At 39.8% G+C, this 23,760-nt stretch overlaps 3 protein-coding genes across 7 annotated transcripts in view; 1 reads left to right on the forward strand and 2 right to left on the reverse strand.

The window, feature by feature from the left end:
* LOC136242955 (uncharacterized) overlaps positions 1-23,760 on the forward strand; it is a 93,125-nt gene that overhangs the window by 14,502 nt on the left and 54,863 nt on the right. The gene's annotated exons all lie outside the window — the stretch shown is intronic.
* Positions 6,119-9,436, reverse strand: LOC136242239 (uncharacterized). The gene has a single exon (XM_066033655.1). It carries the CDS (start codon positions 9,434-9,436, stop codon positions 6,119-6,121), a length of 3,318 nt encoding a protein of 1,105 aa, XP_065889727.1.
* On the reverse strand, positions 20,749-23,626 carry LOC136242240 (uncharacterized). The gene is made up of 3 exons (XM_066033656.1): positions 23,521-23,626; positions 23,382-23,475; positions 20,749-21,274 (listed from the first exon to the last, which is right to left on the reverse strand). Exons 1-3 carry the CDS (start codon positions 23,624-23,626, stop codon positions 20,749-20,751), a joined length of 726 nt encoding a protein of 241 aa, XP_065889728.1.

Here is a 23,760-nt window from a genome sequence, read left to right on the forward strand (position 1 = left end):
ACTACAAATTTATTAGCAAAACAAGGGAAATGAGGCATAAAGCTTGACCATAATTTGAGCATAATAGGTGAAAACTTTGAGCAGTGCAGCATAGCATAATAGGTAAAATTTTGAGCATAATAGGCGGGTGAGAGTCATATCTAATACAAAAATTTATATTACTGTATAATAGAGTTCCATTCATGAGGGGGTATCAGGGCATTCTTCTGATATTGATGATTGTGTTGCCAAGACAAGATATTTTGGTATCTAGTATCAGTTATTTCCTAGTGCGTTTCACTGCCCAAATATATAGCCGCCTTTAAAAAACACCTAATGTTACAAAAATCACATACCGTATACATACAAATTTCAAGGTATGTAAGTTTCATGGATCAATAAATTTCAGGATTTTCACGATTTTATTTTCAAGGATCATTGGTTTTTCACTTGGGTTACCTACTATTATTAAGTATTTAGCCAATCCTATTAATTGTTAATTTTCAAAGATAAAATTTTGCAGACAGCAAAGCAACAGCAAAAATTATGTCCCTCAGCTGGATATAATTGTTTAAGAAATCACTTAAAGTCAAATTTTCATCTACTAGCCTACCTTCCTCACTGACCACAGTCACAAGACTGCAGACCAAATGAAGCAGCACAAAGCTACCATTTAAGCCACAACAAATTCACCAGTAGCGTGTTCCTTTTGGGATTCCAATGAGGGTGCAGTGAAACCATATAATTGTATTAATTGTCTGTAGGGATATATACTTTTATCTGATGTGTAGTAAACAATGATGTGTATGCAAAAGCTCAGATTTTGAAGCCACCTTACATTTTTTTTGTTGCATAATAATCTAGATAGCTAGCCACTATTTTCACGTCATTGTACCCACAAGCAATCAAGCCAAATGTCACAACATGGTGAATACTACACAAAACTATACATTAAGACAGCCAAAATTAATTCTCCGAGACCACTAGCCGAATTGCTGAATCACATCAAACTAACTGCCCAATACACAAAACTATTTAGTAATCATATATCTAAATACTTGCTATTAACTAAGGAGGCCGACTGTGTTGTTTTTGTTTACATAACAGTAACTGCAGCAAAATTATCAAACAACAAATTAAAGTCTAAACTTTGGAAAAAACCAGCCTGAACAAACAACAGAATCCCAACTAGCTATTTACTAAGGTGTATTACACTCCAAAGAACTATTCTATACAGTTTACTTACAGTGCAGCCCATTCCACAGCTGGTTTCTTTGTGATTTGTCCCATTTCTGCTGTTGCGCATGCGTATCTGCACTCGTGTCCACCATGCCACATCTGGGATAAAGCAGCCGACTGTTGACTTTACCTGTCTCCATCGATGCATAACACTTTCTTTGTTGTCAGCTACTAGTTTTCAATTCGAAGAATGATTTAATTTGCCTATTATGAAAGGTTACACTTTACGCTACTACATAACAAATGTGCACTAGTCCGGGAAGGATCCAATTATCCCAGAAACTGGGCCTCTATGGGCGTGTCCGTTTCAGTACTAGCGCATACAATGTTACTATGAAATGTGTTTTACAAGTTACAGCAAGACTAAAATTTATTCTATGCATGAGTTATGATGCCATGCCGCCATATGGAGACAGTGGCCATTAATGGGTTAAGATGGACTCGCATCAGAAATGTCAAACGATTATGTTGTGTCCCAAACTACTAATACTGTCAAGGTCAAGCAGAATATATTTCAAAAACACTAGTTCTAGCACTTTTAACATTAGCATCTTTTGTGCTTAGAGTGGTGGTGTTACGGCCGGTGCACGTTTCACTTAACTCAGCATTCTAGTTAATGCCCTACCCCACTCTGGGGCATGCGCTTCTTATTAACAATACAGCACACCATCACACACACCCCCATAAAGAAAGGCTGTCACACATACAACATAATCCCTACAAAAACAACAAAGTTAACATTACAGGTATAACCTAAAACCCTGATAAATAAGTACAACAAAACAGAAATCAAACCTAATTAGAGTCTACAAGTTCAGGTGTTCATTCCCTTGACAGGGCATCAGCCAAAACATTGTCTCTGCCAGCAATATGATGAATGTCCAGGTCATAGGATTGCAAAGCTAAGCTCCATCGCTACAGACGCTGGTTTTTGTTCCTCACTTTGTTAAGGAACACCAATGGGTTGTGGTCTGTGTAAACTTGTATGAGGAATTGAGCAGGGTTAACATAAAAGTCAAAGTGTTGTAATGCAAAGACGAGAGCCAGAGCCTCCTTCTCACTTGTCGAATAATTTCTTTGACTTGCATTGAACTTGTGTGAAAAATAGCCAATAGGGTGATCTATTCCCTTGGAATCCTCTTGTAAAAGCACTGCTCCTGCACCAACATCACTGGCATCAACAGTGAGTACAAACGGTTTGTCAAAATCAGGTGTAGCCAAGACAGGGGCCGGCACAAGCAGGCTCTTGATGGTCTCAAAGGCACTCTGGCAACTCTTACTCCACACGAAGACACTATTCTTTCTCAGGAGGTTAGTCAAAGGCTCACAAACACTGGCAAAATTTCTACAAAACTTTCTGTAATAGCCAGCCATTCCTAAAAACCTCATGAGCTGTTTCTTACTGGTCGGGACAGAATGCTTTAAAATAGCTTCCACTTTGGCATTTACAGGTTTCACTTGACCCTGTCCAACAACGTGTCCAAGGTATGTCACATGAGCATGTCCAAATTTGCTCTTCACTAAATTCACTGTTAGATTGGCTAGCCTCAGTTGACAAAAAAGGTCTCTCACTCGTTGGAGGTGCTGCTCCCATGTACTGCCAAATACGACGACATCATCAATATATGCCGCACACCCCTCAAAATTCTCTACTATCTGGTTGATCATCCGCTGAAATGTTGCGGGGGCATTTTTCATGCCAAAGGGCATCACTTTATACTGGTAGAATCCCTCCGGTGTTACAAAAGCAGATATCTCTTTGGCCATAAGTGTCAGTGGCACCTGCCAGTATCCTTTCAGGAGATCAATCTTACTCACATAATGGGCAGAGCCAATCCTGTTGATGCAGTCCTCCACTCTCGGAATAGGATAAGAATCAGATTTTGTAACAGCATTTGTGATGGCATAGAATAAAAATGGGAGCTTATGCACACCCTGGCCAATTACTGTTTTTTAGTACGTTTAAATATTTGGCCTTAAATGAAGCAGTTCACCAATTTTGAGCATCACTGTCCCAGTTTTACCCTTAAAATACCCCCAATGAGCATAAGCTATTTTGCATAGAATAAAATTGGAAGCATGACCAATGCATCATATGAAAGTACAATAATAAAAGAAAATCAATTACAACTGTTGTTTCTTGTAACATAATCAACCCATCGTTCTTCAGGGATAAAATTTCGGCACATCTGAGTTAAATGCGTCAGTTTGGTAGCAGTTATTTCACGCGTTTTCTTCAGTTGGTCATATGTATCACTTTCTAAGGGGAAAACATTAATATCTGCTGTATACCCCGAGTTCAGTGTTAAAGGTGACTTCTTAGATCTCCCACCATAACACCCTTCATGTACTAACATAGTGGCATTTCCAGTGTTTGGAGATGTAACTATCACAAAGTCATGAAGTTCACGAATACCAGGTAACTTGCTGTATTTAGCACTAATTTTTTCTCGCCAATTGTAAATCAAGTCACCTTTCACTAGTTTAGCTGTAATATGATTAAGTTGGGACATTACGTTTACAAGCTCACTGGTGTTGAATACATCAGAAGAGTTAAATGCCTTTGATGTAATTGAAAACACTCGATCTACACATCAAACTTTGTATGGCCAGCCACAAGAAACGAGAAGCGCAAATAATCCAAGTATTTTTGCTGTATTGTTTCCATTCCCCATCCCATAAAATAGGCATTTTTATTTATGCTCCCTGTATTGTCTAGAAATATATGCACCCGTTTAATCCATGATGGGAAAGCAGCATTGCTCCTGATGTAGTCCATTAAAAGTGATATAGTATGATCCGTATTTTTTGGACCAATTGTTTCGTCAAAAATGTATAGCATCGAGTGGTCCTCTCGATGATCCACAACCCCAAAAATATCGTGTGACAGTTTTTGTAAATAATATGTACTGCCAGGCTGTGGAGACAACCCCCAGTATGGAACAAGCTTCTGCATTTGAAAATCCCCGCTAAGAACTGCTGTAAAATTATGTCGAACATTTTCCAGTGTTTCATTTTCTTCATTGCTTTTATTCTGTTTGTTTTCTAGCTTACAAATTTCTTTCCATTCCATTTGGCATCGACTTTTTACCTCATTGTAATAATCATGTGATTGTTGCACTTGCTGTCGATGTACTTTCACTTGTTCATTTATCTGAGCCATTTCATCCTCAATAGACTTTTGTTGATCTTCGTCAGCAGAACCTGTCTGACGATTACGATTTAAAATAGTTTTCTTGGATCGTAATAACTCTTTTTGCTTGGCACAAGTATCACAGTAATCCAGTTTATGGGGATATATGGCATGTTTTGGTTTTTCCTTTTTTAGCCAGGCACTTGCTGAATAATTTGACATGGTAGACTTGTGTTGCTCCTGTTGTGCTCGGTTAAATTCACCAACCAATGATTGCTTCACTCTTTCTTCATAGTTACTCATGCCAACCTTAGGAGTTTGGATTGTTCTAAATTTAGGTAAGAAATAATGGGTGGATGAGGAGCTTTCAGCACTTCGTCCATTTGGTTGAGAGTTTAAATCAACGAAGTTCAGAAATTCTTGTTTTGTATCGACTTTGGCAGCATGTGAAACACTTCCTGCTGAACCATGACGTTCATGTGGGCACCGAACCATTACAGTACTTGAATTATCAAGCTGTTTCCACCATGCCATGAAAGATATGTCACAACCCTCTGGCATTACCACATTCTGACCTAAATTTTTTGAGATAACTTCTGATTTGGTAAATGACCGAAGTGGTTCACCGAACTGCTTCTTTTTGATTTTTCTCTGTCTAGCTAACCGTTGAAAGGAAATGCCCAAACCGTGATGAACACACCGACAGCAAAACAAATAGTTACCTGTGGCATCAAATATGTCATTCCTTATCCAATCATTTTGTTTCACCAGATCTCTGTAGTGTTCTTTATCTTGCTTTTTAGGGTGGGGATTTATCAGTTTCCTTCGTTTCAGTTCACTTCCCTGCCTTTTCATCTCTCGAAATGTAGTAGCATATTTCTCCAGTACTGGAGCACAGCTTTTACAAACGTTTTTATTCCATGTACTCTGTTCAACGTGGCATGCCATAGCCTGGCTGCTTGACATACTGGGTTCATTATCACCGAGTGCCTTTTGCAATCGCGTGACAATCTGTATGGATTTCTACAGTTTCCTGTAACATATCGGTGCTTCTTATTGGATTTTCTACCTATCCTTGTGGAAGATGAACTGTCGGGCATTTCACTAATAGAAGTACTAAAATCGTCACTACACAAAGCATCTTCATCGTCATCTTCATCACACAAATCTTCGCTAGAACTAAAACAATCGTCTTGCTCTTCTTCTTGCAACATATCTTCTTCCTCAACACTGGCACTTCGTCTTATACGCTTTTGACAGATATCGTAATCCTCATCTTTATCAGACAAATCTTCGCTAGAACTAGTGCAGTCATTTTCCTGTTCTTTTTGTAGCACAACACTTTGTTGTACACGCTTTCTACCTCGCTTTCTACAAACGTCCACCATTTTACTTTAGTGTTTCCAAATAATGCCAACTTTGGGCTCGAACTAGATTAGGGTGTGCTTAATAATGGTCTAAAGTTTTGTTTTATTACCATGCTTCGTTTATGAGATATAGCGTAAGTATCCATGCTTGTTTTTCGCTACTTTCAAACGCTTTTTTCTGGATAATGTATGGTGTGCGTAAGCTCCCATTTTTATTCTATGTCATCGCATTTACTTTACGATAATCAGTGCAGAAGCGGTATGTCCCATCACTCTTTGGCACTAGCAGGAATGGCGAACTCCAGTTACTCTGACTTGGCTCGATGATGTCATTCTTCAGCATGTAGTCCAACTCTTTCTTGAGAAAACTCAACTTCCGAGGGTTAACTCGGTATGGATTCTACTTGATAGGGGCAGCATTCCCTATGTCAACATGATGGTGAACACAGTTTGTTCTCCCTGGGACATCTGAGAAAAGGTCAGAAAATTCTGTGATGAGTGCCACCATCTCCTCTCTCTCTGCTGTGGGTAAATGCTTTAAGTCATTCTCCATGTTACACATCGTCTCTGAATTACTGAACCTTAAGCTACCATCAACCAACTCATCAGACACCATCTCTTGCTCAGTCTTACTTACTTCCTGCACTACACAAGCTGCAGCACCAACACTCTCTGTCTCCTTGCCATGGTATTTCTTTAACATATTTATATGGCATAGTCGCTGAGCCTTACATCGATCAGGTGTGTCAATGACATAATCCAAATTGCTAACCTTCCTTGTAACTACATAAGGGCCACAGTACCTTGCCTGTAAGGGGTGCTGGGGAATCGGAAGTAAGGCTAAGACTTTCTCTCCCACCTTGAAACTTCTGCTCTTCGCTTTCTTGTCGTACCATGTCTTCATTTTGCACTGGGAATGCTTCAGATTCTGTTGTGCCAAGTGAGTTGCACTTATCAGCTGATAACGAAGACTGGAGACTTGGTCTAACAAACTATCAGGAGGATCATCAGCAAGCCACATCTCTTTCAACAACTTCAGTGGGCCTCGCACTGTGCGGCCAAAAACAAGCTCAAATGGGCTAAACCCTAACGATTCTTGTACCGCTTCCCTGGCTGCGAATAGCAATAAGTGTATACCCTGGTCCCGCTCACTCTGATACTGCGTACAGTATGCCCTGATCATATTTTTCAAGGTTTGATGAAAGTGTTCTAACGCTCCTTGGAACTCAGGGTGGTAGGCAGATGACCTGTACTGCTTAATACCTAATTGACACATTACTTGCTGCATAATGCCAGACATAAAATTTGAGCCTTGGTCTGACTGAACTGACTTCAGCAAGCCAACAAAGGTGAAGAACTTCACCAAAGCATCAATAATTTTGGGAGCCTTAATGTTGCGGAGGGGTATGGCTTCTGGAAAGCATGTGGACTTACACATTATTGTAAACAAAAATTTGTTCCCCGATTTTGTCTTTGGGAGGGGCCCAACACAATCAATAAGGATATCACTGACTGGCTCACCACACGCAGGGACTGGCTTCAATGGAGCCACTGGAATTGGTTGATTCGGTTTGCCCACCACTTGACAAACATGACAGGTCCTGCAGAACTGAGCGACATCACGTTTCAGCTTTGGCCAGTAGAAATGAGCAAGTATCTTGCAATATGTCTTGTTGACACCTAGGTGTCCAGCCATGGGAGATGCATGGGCCAGAGACAGAACCTCCCCTCGAAACTTCTGAGGGAGAACAATCTGATGTAGAATCTGCCACTCCTCGTTAGCTGGTATGTCCGGGGGTCTCCACTTCCGCATTAGTACCCCTGACTTCCTATAAAAACAATTGGCATACTTATACATTTCTTCCTCACCAACAGCATCATTCATTAACGGACGCAATTCAACATCATTCTCCTGGGCTACAATCAGCTGCTCCCCACTACACATAGTAGCTTCAGCACTTACAAGGTCATCATTAGCACACACAGTGTTCTTACCATCACCAGTATCACTTGACATCACACCACCTGAAACCTGTTGGCTAGAGCTAGCAACGTCAGATTGTGCTGTGTCACTGGGTTGCAGAGCTGCTCGTCTTGCTGCAGCCCTAGTAACTGCACATGCCGGGAAAAGCCCTGGAATAGTGGGTGTTGACTTGTCCACATCTGTAGTCAACTCAGGGTCGCTGATCACTGACAAATCAGATGTCACTCTACTGCCTGCTAAATCATTTCCTAAAAGTAGGGAGATCCTCTGGACTGGAAGGCTAGGCCTTGTCCCCACTACAACTGGTCCAGTAACCAAATCACAACGAAGAAACACAGTGTGGAGCGGCACGCTAACAGGAGCAAGTCCCACCCCTTGGATGAACATGGTAGCTCCAGTTGCTGTTTCCTTGGATAAGGGTAAGGTACCTTCCACAATGAGACTCTGAATTGCCCCTGTGTCTCTTAAGATTGTAATTGGCACTTGTACTCCTTCGTTTGACAGTGAAACAGAACCCTTGGACACAAAGGGGTTAAATTGTTCATGTAGAGACAATGGCACAAGTCTGCTGTCAGACTTTGGTTGTACATGATGAGGTACAGCCAATGAGTTGGGCCGGGCAGTCTTCTTCTCTCGTTTCCAACATTTAGCCATAACGTGGCCTTTCTTCTTGCAGTAAAAGCACACTGGCACATTGTACTTACTGGACCTCAATCCATCAAGCTGACGTGTATCATTAGAAGACATACCACTGGCAGAGCTTGACGCTCCACCACTGTGATTACCCTTGGATCCAGCACCACTCTGGGCATCTTTTGAAAAGGTACCCTTATGAGTCAGTGAATAATCCTCTGCCAAGACAGCAGCTTGGTGAAGACTTTCTGCATTCCGTTCATCAAGATAAGTTTTTATGTGGGCGGATACACAGGATTTGAACTCCTCAAGTAAAATAAGTTGACGAAGTTTGTTGAAGTCATGATTTACTTCCTTGGATGCACACCACCGATCACATTGCACCTCCTTTTCCCTAGCAAACTCTGTAAAAGTTTGTGAGTCCTCCTTGCGGCTGTTCCGGAACTGCTGTCTATAAGCTTCTGGAACTAATTCGTAAGCCTTGAGTATTGCACTCTTGACTGAGTCATATCGGGAGCTCTGCTCAACTGACAGTGCGGAATAAACTTTGCTGGCTTTCCCTGTTAAACCACTCCGGAGTAGAAGTGTCCATGTCTCTCGTGGCCATTCCAGGCTGGTAGCAATCTTCTCATAATGTAAGAAATATTTATCTACCCCCTTTTCCTGGAATGGAGGGACAAATCTTATGTGCTTACTGATATCAAACTGGGAAGGATTGGTAGGTCGTGGGGTGGTAGCAGGAGGAGCTTCTAATTCTTTCATTCGTAGTTGGATAGATAGTTCTTTCTCACGAATTTCCAATTCTTTAAGCTTTAGCTGGCTCTCTCTTTCCCTTTCCTTATCCTGGAGTTCAAGTCTCCACAATTCTAAACTGTTCTGATCAGTGCCAGACACCATTGGTGGTTCGACCTCCTCCTCTGACACTATCTCCTCTTCCACTAAATAATCAATAACTAACTGTTTGATTTGGCTCTTCTTCATTGTACTACCAACCTCCAGCTTGTAATGTTGGGCTACTGATACTAACTCGGCCTTCTTCAACGACTTGACAACTCTCAGGGTCGGTTCCTCCACAAAAGTTTCAATATTGAAAGGCTCCATTGTTTGACTATTAAACAAAAATGATGACGAAGCGTTAACCACTGTCAGATTCTCTTCACGAGGGCAGGAATTCTAAAACAGTGCAGCTGGCCAGAGTACGGCGATAAACGACGATGACAGTCAATCCCTACTAACAAACGAAGCGAGAATTACAGTAACACAATCTTACGCGTACCTCTTCAGGTACCATTAACCCGGTACCAAGGAATTTGAGCCTGAGGTTAAGAAAACAAAATGGCGGTTTGTTTAATCCTTTGGATGATCCGCCTTCCAGTACGCACACGCGTTCACAACTGCTAGGATGATTACTGCTACTCTTCTGCTTGCTTCTTTGACTGATTCTCCTCTGCTGTCTCGCTCCCGGACAAGCCCCCAACTTGTTACGGCCGGTACATGTTTCACTTAACTCAGCGTTCTAGTTAATGCCATACCCCACTCTGGGGCGTGCGCTTCTTATTAACAATACAGCACACCATCACAGTGGCAAGGGGTGTAGGTAACCCTGTATAAAAAACACTCTGGTTAGCAGTAAATACCTTATACAAATTCTACCTTCTGTGTTCACCTTCCAGTACCTAACTGGTAAAGTTGATAGTACACTCAGCCATGGGTATGTGCTACTACATGGGTATGTGTTGAATTTTTGGATCAAGAGTTAGATTTTAGGATACAGATACACAAAGTGCCATATCAGAGGAGACACATTTATTGACATACATTCCTCACTAACAACCAATAGTCACATTAATAAATGAACCACTAACCTGAAGTTTTAAAAGTTCTCATGTGGTTATCCCATTCTTTGTTTTGTATCTCATTTTTAAAAGTCAATGCAAATGAATATGTGCAATATCTCATACATACAATTTACCTCAAGCATAACCCTCAATATGGGGCGCCGTTTGTACCAAAATATTGTACTTTTGTGCAATTTATAAATCCAATGTTGTTTTATAAATCACTTCATAATTTATATAAATTGTTGTTTGATTTATAAATTGGGTACCGATTTAGATAAATCATATACTTATGTATATATCACTTGGAGATTTATAAATCACTCAGAGATTTATATGCGAAACTACTCTTTTATGCAAATCAAGTGATGATTTATATATGCAGTACTGTTTAGGTAAATTATGTAATAAAATTTTTAAATGCTTACTGATATAGCTGAGGGAGGGGTGTTCAGTTTATATATAGTGTAGTGATTTCCTGTAGCAGACATATCACCTCCCTGGCACTATATAATAGTCACATACGATAACGGTGGGAATGGTACTCCTGGTTGCTGTAATTAATAAACTATGATTCTGGCACTATGAGCATGGGTGCATGCATGTAGGGTAAAAATTTTATTAGAGACAGTTAGTTAATAGACCAAGGTAATTTGTATTAGACATTATGAATAGTATTAGAATAATGATTATGTGTGCATGATGCAATACAGGCTACACTAGCTCACAACTATTGCAGACTGTTTGTAAATGCTGTCCCACCCTTTGGTTGCAATCATAATAAAGCTGTTTACCAAAGTCATCACACTCAGAAGTTGGGTTAATGGCAGACTGTAAATCTAGTAGCAGTTGATGACAGGCAAGAATCTATTCAAGGGAACTTCCACTGCTTCTGCATTATCTGGGATTGAGTTGGTTGAGCTAGCTGCTGTTGATGGACCATCAAGTAACGTGGCACCTACTGTTGCTAGTTATTCAGTGTATAATTGCAGTGACGATAAGTTGCCTTCTGATGATGGTGAATGGGGATTCCAACTTCCTTGAAAGTCAGCCAAGGATTTGTTAAGATGTGGTATAAAAACATAATGCAAACAAAACATATCCACTTCATTAATTGGATCCAATGCACCCTTAGTTTCAAGCGTAGTAAATAAATTTACATATGAGCTAGAAACGCACTGAGTAACATCTTGCCATATTCTTTCTACTCGCTCATTGTGTGTAGAGCTGCCAGTAATGACACATGATGGATCATCCCATGTAGTAAGCAAATACTAAGCATGTGTCACCACACCTCCATATTTTCTCTGCCATGATCAGAACAAACATGCACAGGTTGCCCATATACATCAACATCCTCCTGGAATGCATCCATAACTGCTGTGGCACAGTTGTTGTTTGCACACTTAATTGATATAGACTAAGCGCTTGGAGAATCAATCCACGCCTGTGTGTATTATTAGCCACCAGAAAATCATCTTATGATTGCCATCTATGTGCCACACATGGTTGGGATGAGGAGTAGAATACAGTCTATGGTTGACAACAGAAGACTGTCGGGACACTATGTTAGTATGGTCAACCCAGTGAATGGCAGTACGGAGTTTTTTTCATGGTATTTTCATATGGAACAATTTAATGTAATAAAATGACAGACTACTTTATTAGAGTGTTAGAAAATCTTTCTATCATTTAACAGGAGATAACTATACAGAGAGATAATTGATGAATACAGATGTCTTTAGTTGTAAGCAAATTCATTGGTCCATATGATGTATATAGCACTTTACTAAGTGTCTATACACACAAACATTCTGAAGGTGTTATGTATATCAATGAAATCCATGAAGACTGTATTTACATACTCTTAAACATCACAGATGTCACAAAATTGTTCCACATGTGCTCAGGGAAACTACTAGACACGTCCCCTAAAATAGAATGCTTTGGGAAACTACTAGATGTGAAAATAAAAACCTTTCAGTTCAGTAACCACTTAAAATTAAGTTACAGCCAGTCTATTCAATTCACATGCACTCATTGCCTGTATCTTATTCAGTAGACTCGAGGTTGCGCCGGATGGATGGTTCCTTCACTGACAAATAGCATACACTCTTCAGCAGGCTTTGCTATTAAACATGTGTTGCAAATAATTCGCCACCTCAGTCTACTGATACAGGCATGAGTAACTGTGAATCAGATAGATGGCTGCAACTTGCTTTTGAACTGAGTGTATAATGGCTTTCGATTGGGTAATTACTTTTCACATTATATCATTGTTTTTTGACAATGGTCATGCAATCTGCAGTAGTTATACAGTACATACTGTACTGTAGTACTTCATTATTTCTTTTAAAAAACAAAAATAACATTACAAAACAACATAGACCATTGCTTAGACTCCACTTTGTATGTATCATGCAATATATTGCTGTATCGTGATACACCAGAGGCAACATATCAATACGTCTACACCCTGTATCATTACTTCCTACTGATTAGGAAAATGAAAAATGTCAAAAACAGTGAAGCTGTGTGTGACGAACCTATCTCAGTGAACGACAAAGCTGTATTTTGTGAAGGCGGTTGCCAAGGGTGGATTTACATAAATGTGTAAGTATAACACGCTCAGCCTTTGACAAATTAAGTGAGTCTGATGTGTAGTACACGCTGTCATTGTATGTTAGCAAGTGAACACTATTATATAGTGAATGCATAGCATTGAAGGGGCAACCCTACTTTTAGCAATCTAGTCTTATTTGCATGTTTGCTTGCAAAGGAATATAATAATGGCCAAAGCAATACAAGTGCTGAAGTCACACAAGTGTGGCATGCATTTTACCTCAAAGATCGTGGTTGGGTAGTGAACAACAATGCCTGGAATCACTTTATTGTGGATTATATAATGGCTTACAGTCGGTAACGCAAGCATGCAGGTTCACTCTGACTAGTACTATATCAAAACTAATTTAATTCAATAATAATATAATATATACAATTAACGTACGTCATGATTAAATCATTATAGGTCTAATACAAAAATCACGTGATAAACTGCACTCCTCCCTTTTCTATAAAAGGTTACAACTTAAAATAAAATCAGTCAGTGAACCTTGGATTTGGCTTACGCACATGAAGCGGATATCTTCGCTGAGAAGTGTCGGTAGGGGGAGCTGAGTCTACAGTACTGCTGGCTGCAGGAGCAGTAACACTATCATCTGGTGAGACCTCCAGTACATCAGTAGTATCTGAACTGTCTAACAATGGGACACCTAGCATTTCAGCATCATCTGTCGCCACATTTGTCTGTGTAGATAGTCTCCATCGATGGTTCACTGATCTGTCTCACATGATCCACATGTCGTCTCCACAACTGTCCAGAGTCCAAACAAACCAAACATGTTAGGGGGCCTTGCATTTTCTCAACTGTTCCCATTATCCATGGCTTGGATGGATCTTGGTCCCTCACTAACACTTTCTGTCCAACTTGGAGGTTCATTTGCCTTGCCTTTTTATCATGGTTCTCCTTCTGAGCTGCTTGCTACTCATTCACTCTCTTATCTGCGTTAGGGTGAAGCAAGTCCAATCTGTTACGGATCATTCTTCCAATAAACAACTGGCAAGGTGGTTCATTAGTTGTAGCATGTGGAGTAAATTGGTAGGTAAACAGGAAATTTGACAGTCAATGGCTGAAACTCAATGGACTGTCATGATTAGCTTTCATTGCCTTTTACAAATCTTTCTGCAGCACCATTACTGGACGGATGATATGGTGCACAGTGGATATGCTTGATCCCATTCAATTTCACAAAATTAGCAAATTCGTCACACACAAATTGTGGTCCATTGTCAGAGACAATTTGCTCAGGCAGTCCATATGCTGCAAATAGCTTACGTAATTCCATAATTATTGTCTTCTGGGCTGTAGTAGAGTGCATCTCGATAACTTCTGACCACTTTGAGTGGGCGTCAACCAATGTTCTGTTCATGAAGGGACCAGTAAAATCTATGTGTACTCTTTGCCAAGGTTTGGCTGGCCAAGGCCAGGGATGCAGTGGAGCTGATGCAGGGGAGTACTTTACTGATTGGCAGGCTACACAACTTCGTGCCTTCTCTTCCAATTCACTGTCTAGAGCCGGCCACCAAAAATAACTTCTTGCAATTGATTTCATCCTAGCTATACCTGGATGATTCTGATGAAGCTCACCAATAAGTTTACTTCATAGTGGACCCGGAATGATTACTCTGTTCCCCCATAGCAAGCAACCACTCTGAGTTGAGAGTTCCTTAGCATGTCTCCAGTATGGCTTCTCATCATCAGACACAGTCTGAGGCCAACCTTTCTGCACATAACTGTATATCTTACTCAACAACTTGTCTTTGCGTGTAGCTGTAGCCACCTGTTCAGCTAACACCGGTAAGGCTTGTAACTGTCCAATCATAAAAGCATCTACATTGCAACCATTGGAAAATGATGATGCACTGACTTCAAGCTGTCATTTCGAATGATCTATTTCTGTTTAACCACAAAAAAATTATAGTCTTAGCATCAAAGTTTACAAGTCTTTGGCTGAGAGTGGAAGGAATGTGATGCTCCCTGCTTGTCCCAGTAAACCACTTCATGAATGGAGAGCAGTCAATAAAGAAGCTACCAGAATATAGCCCCATTGCTGCTTATTGTTCCATCATGCAGGTAAAGTAAAAGTGCCCAGAACATCTGTGTAGTCTTTAAGTTCGCTCATACCTGGGTGTATTATTGAGTGTCTGGTTTGGTTTGAATAGATGAGTAGTGTTTTTGAATGTCTGAGTCGGTCCTCCTGAAGAGTCTTCTGAAACTCCTGGACGTCCAGTCCAACCTTGATGGAGACACAAGGCGCAGGATAGATGGTGGCAGTGGTGTTGGTATGGTCGGCATGTGTGGATGGGCTTCTAAGAATTTTGAAGCCTGATTTCTTGACAGCATGTCAGCAGCATTATTAGATATTCCCGCTATGTGGGTTGCTGTGATGTGAATGTCAAACACTGCCATGAAGAACCACAAACACCTGATGAGGTGCATCACTATTTTATCCTTTGATGAACCTTTATTAATAGCCGCCACCAACCCTTGGTTGTCACAGTGGAACTCAGTATATTTGTATTGAAGTAGTGGTCCCCAAACCACACAGCTAAACACTATAGGCACCAGTTCCTTTGCCATGATGGACCATTCTGATGACCATGGTAGTTGGAATCAATGGCTGGCAAAAACAGCTCCGAAGCCCTATGAGTCAGATGCATCAGTAAAAATATGATTTTGAAAGGTGGGATTGGCTGAGCAGAGGAAGCTGACTCCGTTTCAGCTATTGATGAAGGTGTTCCACTAGTGGAGGTCCGACTGAAAGTTACTGTTCAACCGAGAGAAATGCTGCATATTCTTTATTTTTGCAGCAGTGCTGTACATTAATATTATAGCCACGAAAGTCCGGCCTGGTCTTACTACTTTGCTGGCATGTTGGAGTAACCCACACTACAAAAACAGAATTGATTTCCTTACCTTTAAGGGACTATGGAAAGGTATAGAAATGTCAGATTTCCGCAATATTATTTTACCTTTCTTTTCGTCAGGAATGATCATATTTCCACAACTTTCCTGAAAAGATTCAGCCGTCTTTTTTATCTTTCCTTACCACTTAAAGGCTAGGAAAGGTCGTTTTCCCAACAGTAAATGTAAGGAAATGTCACTACTTTTTACCCTCATCCCACCCCTATATTCTGTATAAATTGGTTTAAATGAAAATCAACAAAAGGAAATCCATCCATACATAAAGTACATCATAGTAAAAGTACAAAAAATGTCTGTCTTGAGTGTTTACCAATGAATTCTTTTTCCTTTATCTTGACAAAGTTATCAATGGCAGACTCCTTGCCCAAATGTTTTCTGTGCACTGAAAATGGAAAAAAATAGATGTAATGCCAAAACATTGTACAGTACGATTAAATACCTGTTAGTATTGTATCTTTTTTAGGGACCCGCTGATTATGCTGGCATAATTATGAACATAATAGGTGCCTGAAAGCATTGAGCATAATGCTAGCATAATAGGTAGAATATTTTGTGACAGCATGAATTCTTGCTTATAAAAATAGCAATCGCAGAAAGATTGATATACTCTAATAGAACAATCATATAGCTGACTGTTCTATTAGAGTATATCGATCTATTCTGTGATATGCATTTTGACAAGTAAGTTTGTACTTCAGCCATTTATTATTTATCCATAAACTGGAAATTATTAGCAGAGCATGAGAACTATAATTGGGCATAATTTGAGCATAATGGGTAAGCATTGAGCATAAATTTAAGCATAATAGGTAAATTTTGAGCAGTGCAGCATAGCATAATAGGTAAAAGTATGAGCATAATCGGCGGGTCCCTAATCTTTTTCCAAACAATGTTCCACCTCTTAAAGTCGTATCCTTCTAATAGTGCAGTACATAAGCCCTTAAAATTGACATAGTCGTTCACTTTTTGATAAAAGCATCGATTTTTTTACAGGGTATATGGAGCGTGCACTAAGTGTTTTAAGAAGGGGAGGCACGTAAAAAGTCCTCAGGAACACCCCTATTTGCACCCTGACAAGAAAACCATTTGTTACTATTAAAAATCAATCATGTTTCTATCAAGTTAACTGCTGGGCCTAGTATCATAGTAGTACAAAGCATACAGCTGGAACATAATAGCCCATTAGTAATCTATAAAAAAACAAATAGTTTTCCCACCTAGGCAGTAAACAAAATCACTAAAATTTCCATTTGCAGGGATTCTGTTAAAGTTTTGGACCTTCAATGCTGATGATTGTGTAGTACTATGTACAAGGATCATCCTGATGTGTATCGTTTCTTTATTAAAGGGGTATAACAAAAGTTATTTAATGCTAAAGTCACAGGTGGATAACTCAGCAAAAACCATGAACTACAGCAGTTCAATTATCAAGCACAGAGCTTGAACAAAAGGTCCCTTGTCCTTATACTGGGTACCATATGAAAGGTAATTAAAGTTCTAGTTTAATGAAGGCAGTTGCAAGTTGTTTCAACATCTTGTTCTCAAGTTACAGTGCTTTCAATTCAGTGTAATATAGCATAAGCAAGAAAAGCACACAGATGAGTATTAAGGTATTTCTTAGTGCTTTGATAATGCTCAAAATAAGTATAAAGGAGCTAGGTTCCAATGAAGTGAGATTTTGAGCACTAAGAAGTACCTTATGACACATCCATGTGCTTTTCTTGCTTATACTATATTACACTGAGTTGAAAGCGCTGTAACTTGAGAACAAGATGTTGAAACAATGTGCAACTGCCTTCATTAAACTATAAATTTAATTACCTTTCATATGGTGCCCAGTATAAGGACAAGGGACCTTTTGTTCAAGCTCTGTACTTGATAATTGAACTGCTGTAGTTCATGGTTTTTTGTTGAGCTATCCACCTGTGACTTTAGCATTAAATAACTTTTGTTATACCCCTTTAATAAAGAAACGATACACATCAGGATGATCCTTGTACATAGTACTACACAATCATCAACATTAAAGGTCCAAAACTTTAACAGAATCCCTGCAAATGGAAATTTTAGTGATTTTGTTTACTGCCTAGGTGAGAAAACTATTTGTTTTTTTATAGATTACTATTAGGCTATTATGTTCCAGCTGTATGCTTTGTACTACTATGATACTAGGCCCAGCAGTTAACTTGATAGAAACATGATTGATTTTTAATAGTAACAAATAGTTTTCTTGTCAGGGTGCAAAAAGGGGTGTTCCTGAGGACTTTTTACATGCCTCCCCTTCTTAAAACACTTAGTGCACGCTCCATATACTCTGTAAAAAAATTGGTACTTTTATCAAAAAGTGAACGAATATTTGGCTTAGGCGCTGGACTATAATAGTCATGCCTAATAAAAAAATATATTACTGTATTATAGAATTATCTTTCAAGAAACCTCACCAGGAGATGCCAAAACAGCTTGTCCTGGGCAGCGATCAATACCTGAACAATAATTCTATTATGTACATGCTGAATGGTCTGATGCAGAGAATGCTATTGAAAAGAAGATACGTATGTGAACCACTGCCGGTATTAGAAAAAAACACATCACAATACAAGTACACAATATTTTACAGCTGTACAAAGTGATGGACTAGGAATCCTCCTTGTATTTTGATAGTATGTTTTTGTGCAATAAGGGTTCCCCTCACTACCATAGTCAACCTACTGTCTCATGAAAACCTACCTAGTTCTTACAATTTCTAAACCTCTTTTGATTTTCTTGGCATTAAAAATAAAACATATAAACTGAGTATGAATACATAAGCATAAAACTGCATACAGTAGTACTATACAAAAGCAGCCTAAATTACCTGCCTCTTTAACATTGGACCAAAGTAGCACTACGTTTTTGTATTGGCTAATGGCAATAGGGATACTTTTATCTGATGTGTAGTAAACAATGATGTGCATGCAAAAGCTCAGATTTTGAAGCCACCTTATGAATTTTTTGTTGGATTACCATATAGCTAGTCACTATTTTCATGTCATTGTACCCACAAGCAATCAAGCCAAATGTCACAGCATGGTGAATACTACGCAAAACTATACATTAGTATCAGAAATGTCAAACAATTACACTGTGTCCTAAACTTCTAATACTGCCAAAGTCAAGCAGAATAAATTCACTATGTTTCTACAAAACCACTCTGGTTAGTAGTAAGCACCTCATACAAGCTCTACTTAATTCTGTGTTTGCCCTCCAGTGCCTAACTAGTAAAGTTGATAATACACTTGAGCAATACATGTCAGCGTTGAAACCGGGTCGGGTCATCCGGGTCATCCGGGTCACATTTTCTCCGGGTAATCCGGGTCTGACCCGGTTTACAATTTATCCGGGTCTGACCCGGATTGGATCACGTGAGAAACGAAATTGTTCTTTTGACGACGTGGAACTTATAAACGCTATCGCGTAGCTCTTTCGTGAGCCACGCCCACTTATCGCATTACCAACATACGCTCAGCCACGCTCATTTGTTAGTAAGTGTAGTATGTAGCACAAAATTGAGGGTATCTATGGTGAGGGGTAGCTATTGTCAGTAGGTGAAGACCTTTTTTTTTTTTTTTGGTCTTCAACCTACAGCTAGGCTGAAGTTGCAATATTTACTCAACACGAATCGAACGCTCAAAATGTAGACTCGTTCGCTCACTCGAGACTAGCCGAAACACGTCTCAGCTTTAATTAATCCGGGTCACATCCGGGTCATATCCGGGTCTGACCCGGATTGCTATCCGGGTCTGACCCGGATTGCTATCCGGGTCAGTGGGTCATCCGGGTCAGCAGTAGTGACCCGGTTTCAACGTTGATACATGTATTATGTTATTACAGATTTTTTTGGATCAAGAATTGGATTACAGGATACAGATACACAAAGTGCCACATCACTTACACTTAGAGGAGACACACTTATTGACATACACTCCACACTAACAACCAGTTATCACATTAACAAAACCACTAACCTGAAACTTTAAAAGTTTTCATGTCATCAACTCATTTAGTTTTTGTCTTGTATCTCATCCCTAAAAAATAATGTAAAGGAGTACGTCATACACCTCAAGCATAACCTTCAAAGTCATTCGCTAAACTGTGGTTAGCCGCTAACTCCTAGTTCATTAATCTCGTGATCCGTGTTGCTACACTAAAACCAACTATAACAAACAAACACAGGCAAATTGATGCTTGCCTCTATTGTACTTGGGTATCAAAAGGCGGCACAGCAGTACTGAAAGTTGGGAAACAGACTCGTACAAGGTGATGGCACCCAAGGATGGCACCACAATAGTCTGAAGGCCACGGCAGGATTTCAGGTCAGCAAGCTGCAATCTTTCTCCTCAATCCATGCATGTCACCATCACGACACTTCAGCCTTAAGCCTGAGAGTTAACTGCTCTAGCTAGATCACACATCACTGTCGATCACTCTTCTTTGTTCCAAGTTACAACTTCCGTAAACTAACGTTTCCAAGAAGCATTAGCACAATGATGCGCTGCTGCAGTTTTGCGGTGAAGATAAGTTACTCTGTGATGGCAATAACGACTTCAACTAGGCTACCTGGTGATAATAGCCGAATAGGTAGACTAGATCTAAGTCAGAGTGGCCATGCAGAGCACCCTGTTCCAGTAATTGCTGGCATGGCTGCTTGATGTCTAGCAGTCTAGCTCACGTGTTGTAGCCATAGTCAGTCTCATTCAGTGGTGCACATTCATCAGTAATTAAATTCTTAACTAAATAATTTTCATTACATACATTTAAAAACTTAACAACTTTACATATGTTTACTGTGCAATATAAATATATGGAAAGTTATGAGGCTTTGAAAGATCGTCTTTCCATGAGTTTCCTGAAACAAGGAAATATATGTAAATCCGATCTGTTTTTGTAGTGCCAACCAATGAAAGTATCTCCCTCTTTGTTGCCTTCTTTCAGTGCAACCATGTAGAGAGTTGGCACTTTATGCACATCAATTTGTCATCAGACAGTCTTGCTTACATCTTCTGCATGGCAAGGGCAATGCCAAGGAAGGTGAGACAATGAGATGGTACTTCCAGTTTTTCCATGGCCAAGGGGATTCCCAGATACTTGGCTATGTCCGTCATTTTGTTCAAGTTGTTGAAGCATGTGGGATCGCCAGCTGGTCCCATTGTGAGGAAATTATCCAAATAGTGAATGGTGGGAGATGCTCCCTGCTGATCCAGTAACCATGAAAATAGATCAGCCAGAATGTTCAACAGCTTGGAAGCTGACCTGAGGCTAAATGGGAGGCAGGTGTCGATGTAAATTCCCCCATTCCACTCCATTGCTAGCAGGTGGCGGTCAGCTGGGTGCACTGGCAGTAAACGGAAAGCGCTCTTGATATCCATCTTGGCTAGCAGAGCCCCAGGACCCAACTTAGTTAGAAGGCATCCATGACTATCTTCACGATCTTTGGGATGTCTTTCTTTGTTAGACGAGAACGCTTGGCAGCTGTTGATTTGTTGACTGTCTGATTGCCTCGCTTTCTGGAGGTTGTTCCTGCTGGAAAGGTGTTAGTAATGCTGACCACTGGCAACGGATCTGGCTCTGGTAGTGGCACCACTGCGGGACGAAGTGGGGGGCGGTTTCTTCTTCGAGATTTTGTTCATACGGCGGCCCATTCCGAAGGTAAACTTTTTTTGATGATAACGCGTGGCGTTGTGTATTGCTGCACATGCATTACTCTTATTGATGCATCTCCAATATTCCTGATAATGCCCCATGTCATTGTCAGGTTTGATCAGAGTTGTTGTGTTGCATGCTTGCTTGAGTGTAACACTAACTATGTTTAACTACTTAAATGTCATGAAAAACCACACCACATGATGCTGCCCAACATTCTGGATTTTGCTGCACTGTCAATTCTAATGGAGACATGGTCATCATTATCTCTAGTGTCCAAAGAATGGATCACCAAAGTTTCAGCATAATGTGGTAAGTAGTCTTGGATTTTAGCTACAAAACATGTCCAAGAGTTTGGGCCTAAATTAAAGCTTTACCAGAAGATACAAGAGTTTACTGTATAATGGTCAAGAGACTTTGTAATCAGTTATGTGGTACACACTTTGTGGGTTGCAGAGGACATGGCCAAGAGTTATTAACATTATGTGTGTAACCTTATTTGCTTGGTGTGGCTTAAAATATTTAATCAGCATGCTTACTCATACTCAGGTAGTGTTGCTAGCCTGCAAAGCTAACTTTGGAGTGACAAAAGGCAACTGAAGAATCATTTGGCAGAACTGCTTACTTATTCAGCTGCAGTCTTTAGTTACATTTACAAAATGGAACTTCATCTGCTTTTTGATAGGCCAGCCCCAGTTCCTCATTGATAAACAAAACATTGGCTTGGTCATTGGCCAACTCCTCCATTACGGCATTGACCTGGATTTTTTTTGGAACGTATTGCAGGAATTGTATGACAACCAAAGTTGTCTGCATTTGTTCTATTGTTGCGTCAGTGGTTACAGTCACTGGAAGTACAAAGACATTCAAATAATACATCAATAATTTCACAGGTATTTCTGGTGATGTCTGATGGTAAAGTAAGTGCACATCAAAGCTACATAACTCATCCTTCCAGCTGGCTGCAGCCACTAGTAGTACAAAGACAAGTAAATAATACATTTGAATATAGTAAAATGTAGGTACATACTATAAAGAGCTACCTAATGCATAATTTTTGCTGAAGTAAAACTGTGTGTGCAAAATAATGATGCCTTTATTATGATTACATCATGGAGAGCAGCTGTTTGAACTAACTTTTTGCAAGTTATTTATTTATTAACAATTAATATTAAAATTACCCTATAAAAATGAACTATTATAATATTATGTAAATAATGTCGATCTTTTTGCTTATATACTTGGTGGCATTCACCAATACTTGCTACTGACTTGCCAAATCCAATGAAAACTTCCTAGTATAAGCACTGACCTTGAAGCGAAACATCTCTGCAGTGTCCCTCAAGACATTGACATAGTGAAACAACATTTGTTTGCGGTAACATAGATCCAGTTCTTCATCAGTATTAAAAAAAAGTGTCTTCATTTCCAGCTGCATCAAGCCATAATCAAGGGAATCTTGGAGAGTTCATCCTAAAATGACAACATGCTCACTGAGCATTAGGTAATGCTGTAACTATACATGCTAGAGCTATATAGATACTATTTTGTTTAATACACCAGTAGTAGCCATACCTGTAACCAGTCTAGTTCCCCCTCCTGCATTTTGCATTTTTGAATAGTTTTCACTGATCCCCAGCACAACCAATGATTAATTATCTCTATTTTTAGAGGTAACGAAAATAGAAATTGTAGCCATGTTTCAGATGATGTTTTCTCATGTCTAGTCTCCATTCTTGACGGGGACTCTGCAGGTATGGTGATGTTAAAATCTTTCAGTACTTATAGTTGAAGGTGGCATTTTTAACCAGCTGGTGTGTGTGTGTGTTGTTTTTTTTTACAATTTCATAGAAGTAGTTCTTTCTGATCATCAAGCTAGATTCCCAAGTTTTCCAAACTGTCTTGGGGAGTATGTCCTATAAATGACATTGTCTAATGCTGCAACTACATATATGCTAGTGGCCACAGTAGTATATAGCCATACCTGTGACTAACAGCATTCCTGGGCTTTGAATGCTTTGCGCTGATGGCTGGCTCAAACATCAGTGAATTCTCCCCCTGAACAGCTCGTACTGCCACTTACATAGTACAAACAAAAATAGCATTGTGGATGATATACATACCTGGTATTACCACTGAAGAGTTTTGCTTCTCATTGGCAGACTCCAGTGAATACTGTTTATCAATTTTACTGTAGCATGGATGTGCTGCTGCAGCTTGCAGTGCCATATTTGTCAATATTGATGTAATGGCTGCTATACCTTGCTGTGCTACACATTGAGGACAATGAAAGAGTGTCTGTGGCTTCGAGTAATCTACAAAACTGCTGATTTAAAAGCCCAACGTACTGTGGGTGGCTCCAT

Source organism: Dysidea avara, chromosome 13, assembly GCF_963678975.1.
Source record: "Dysidea avara chromosome 13, odDysAvar1.4, whole genome shotgun sequence".
Classification (NCBI taxonomy): Eukaryota; Metazoa; Porifera; class Demospongiae; order Dictyoceratida; family Dysideidae; genus Dysidea; species Dysidea avara.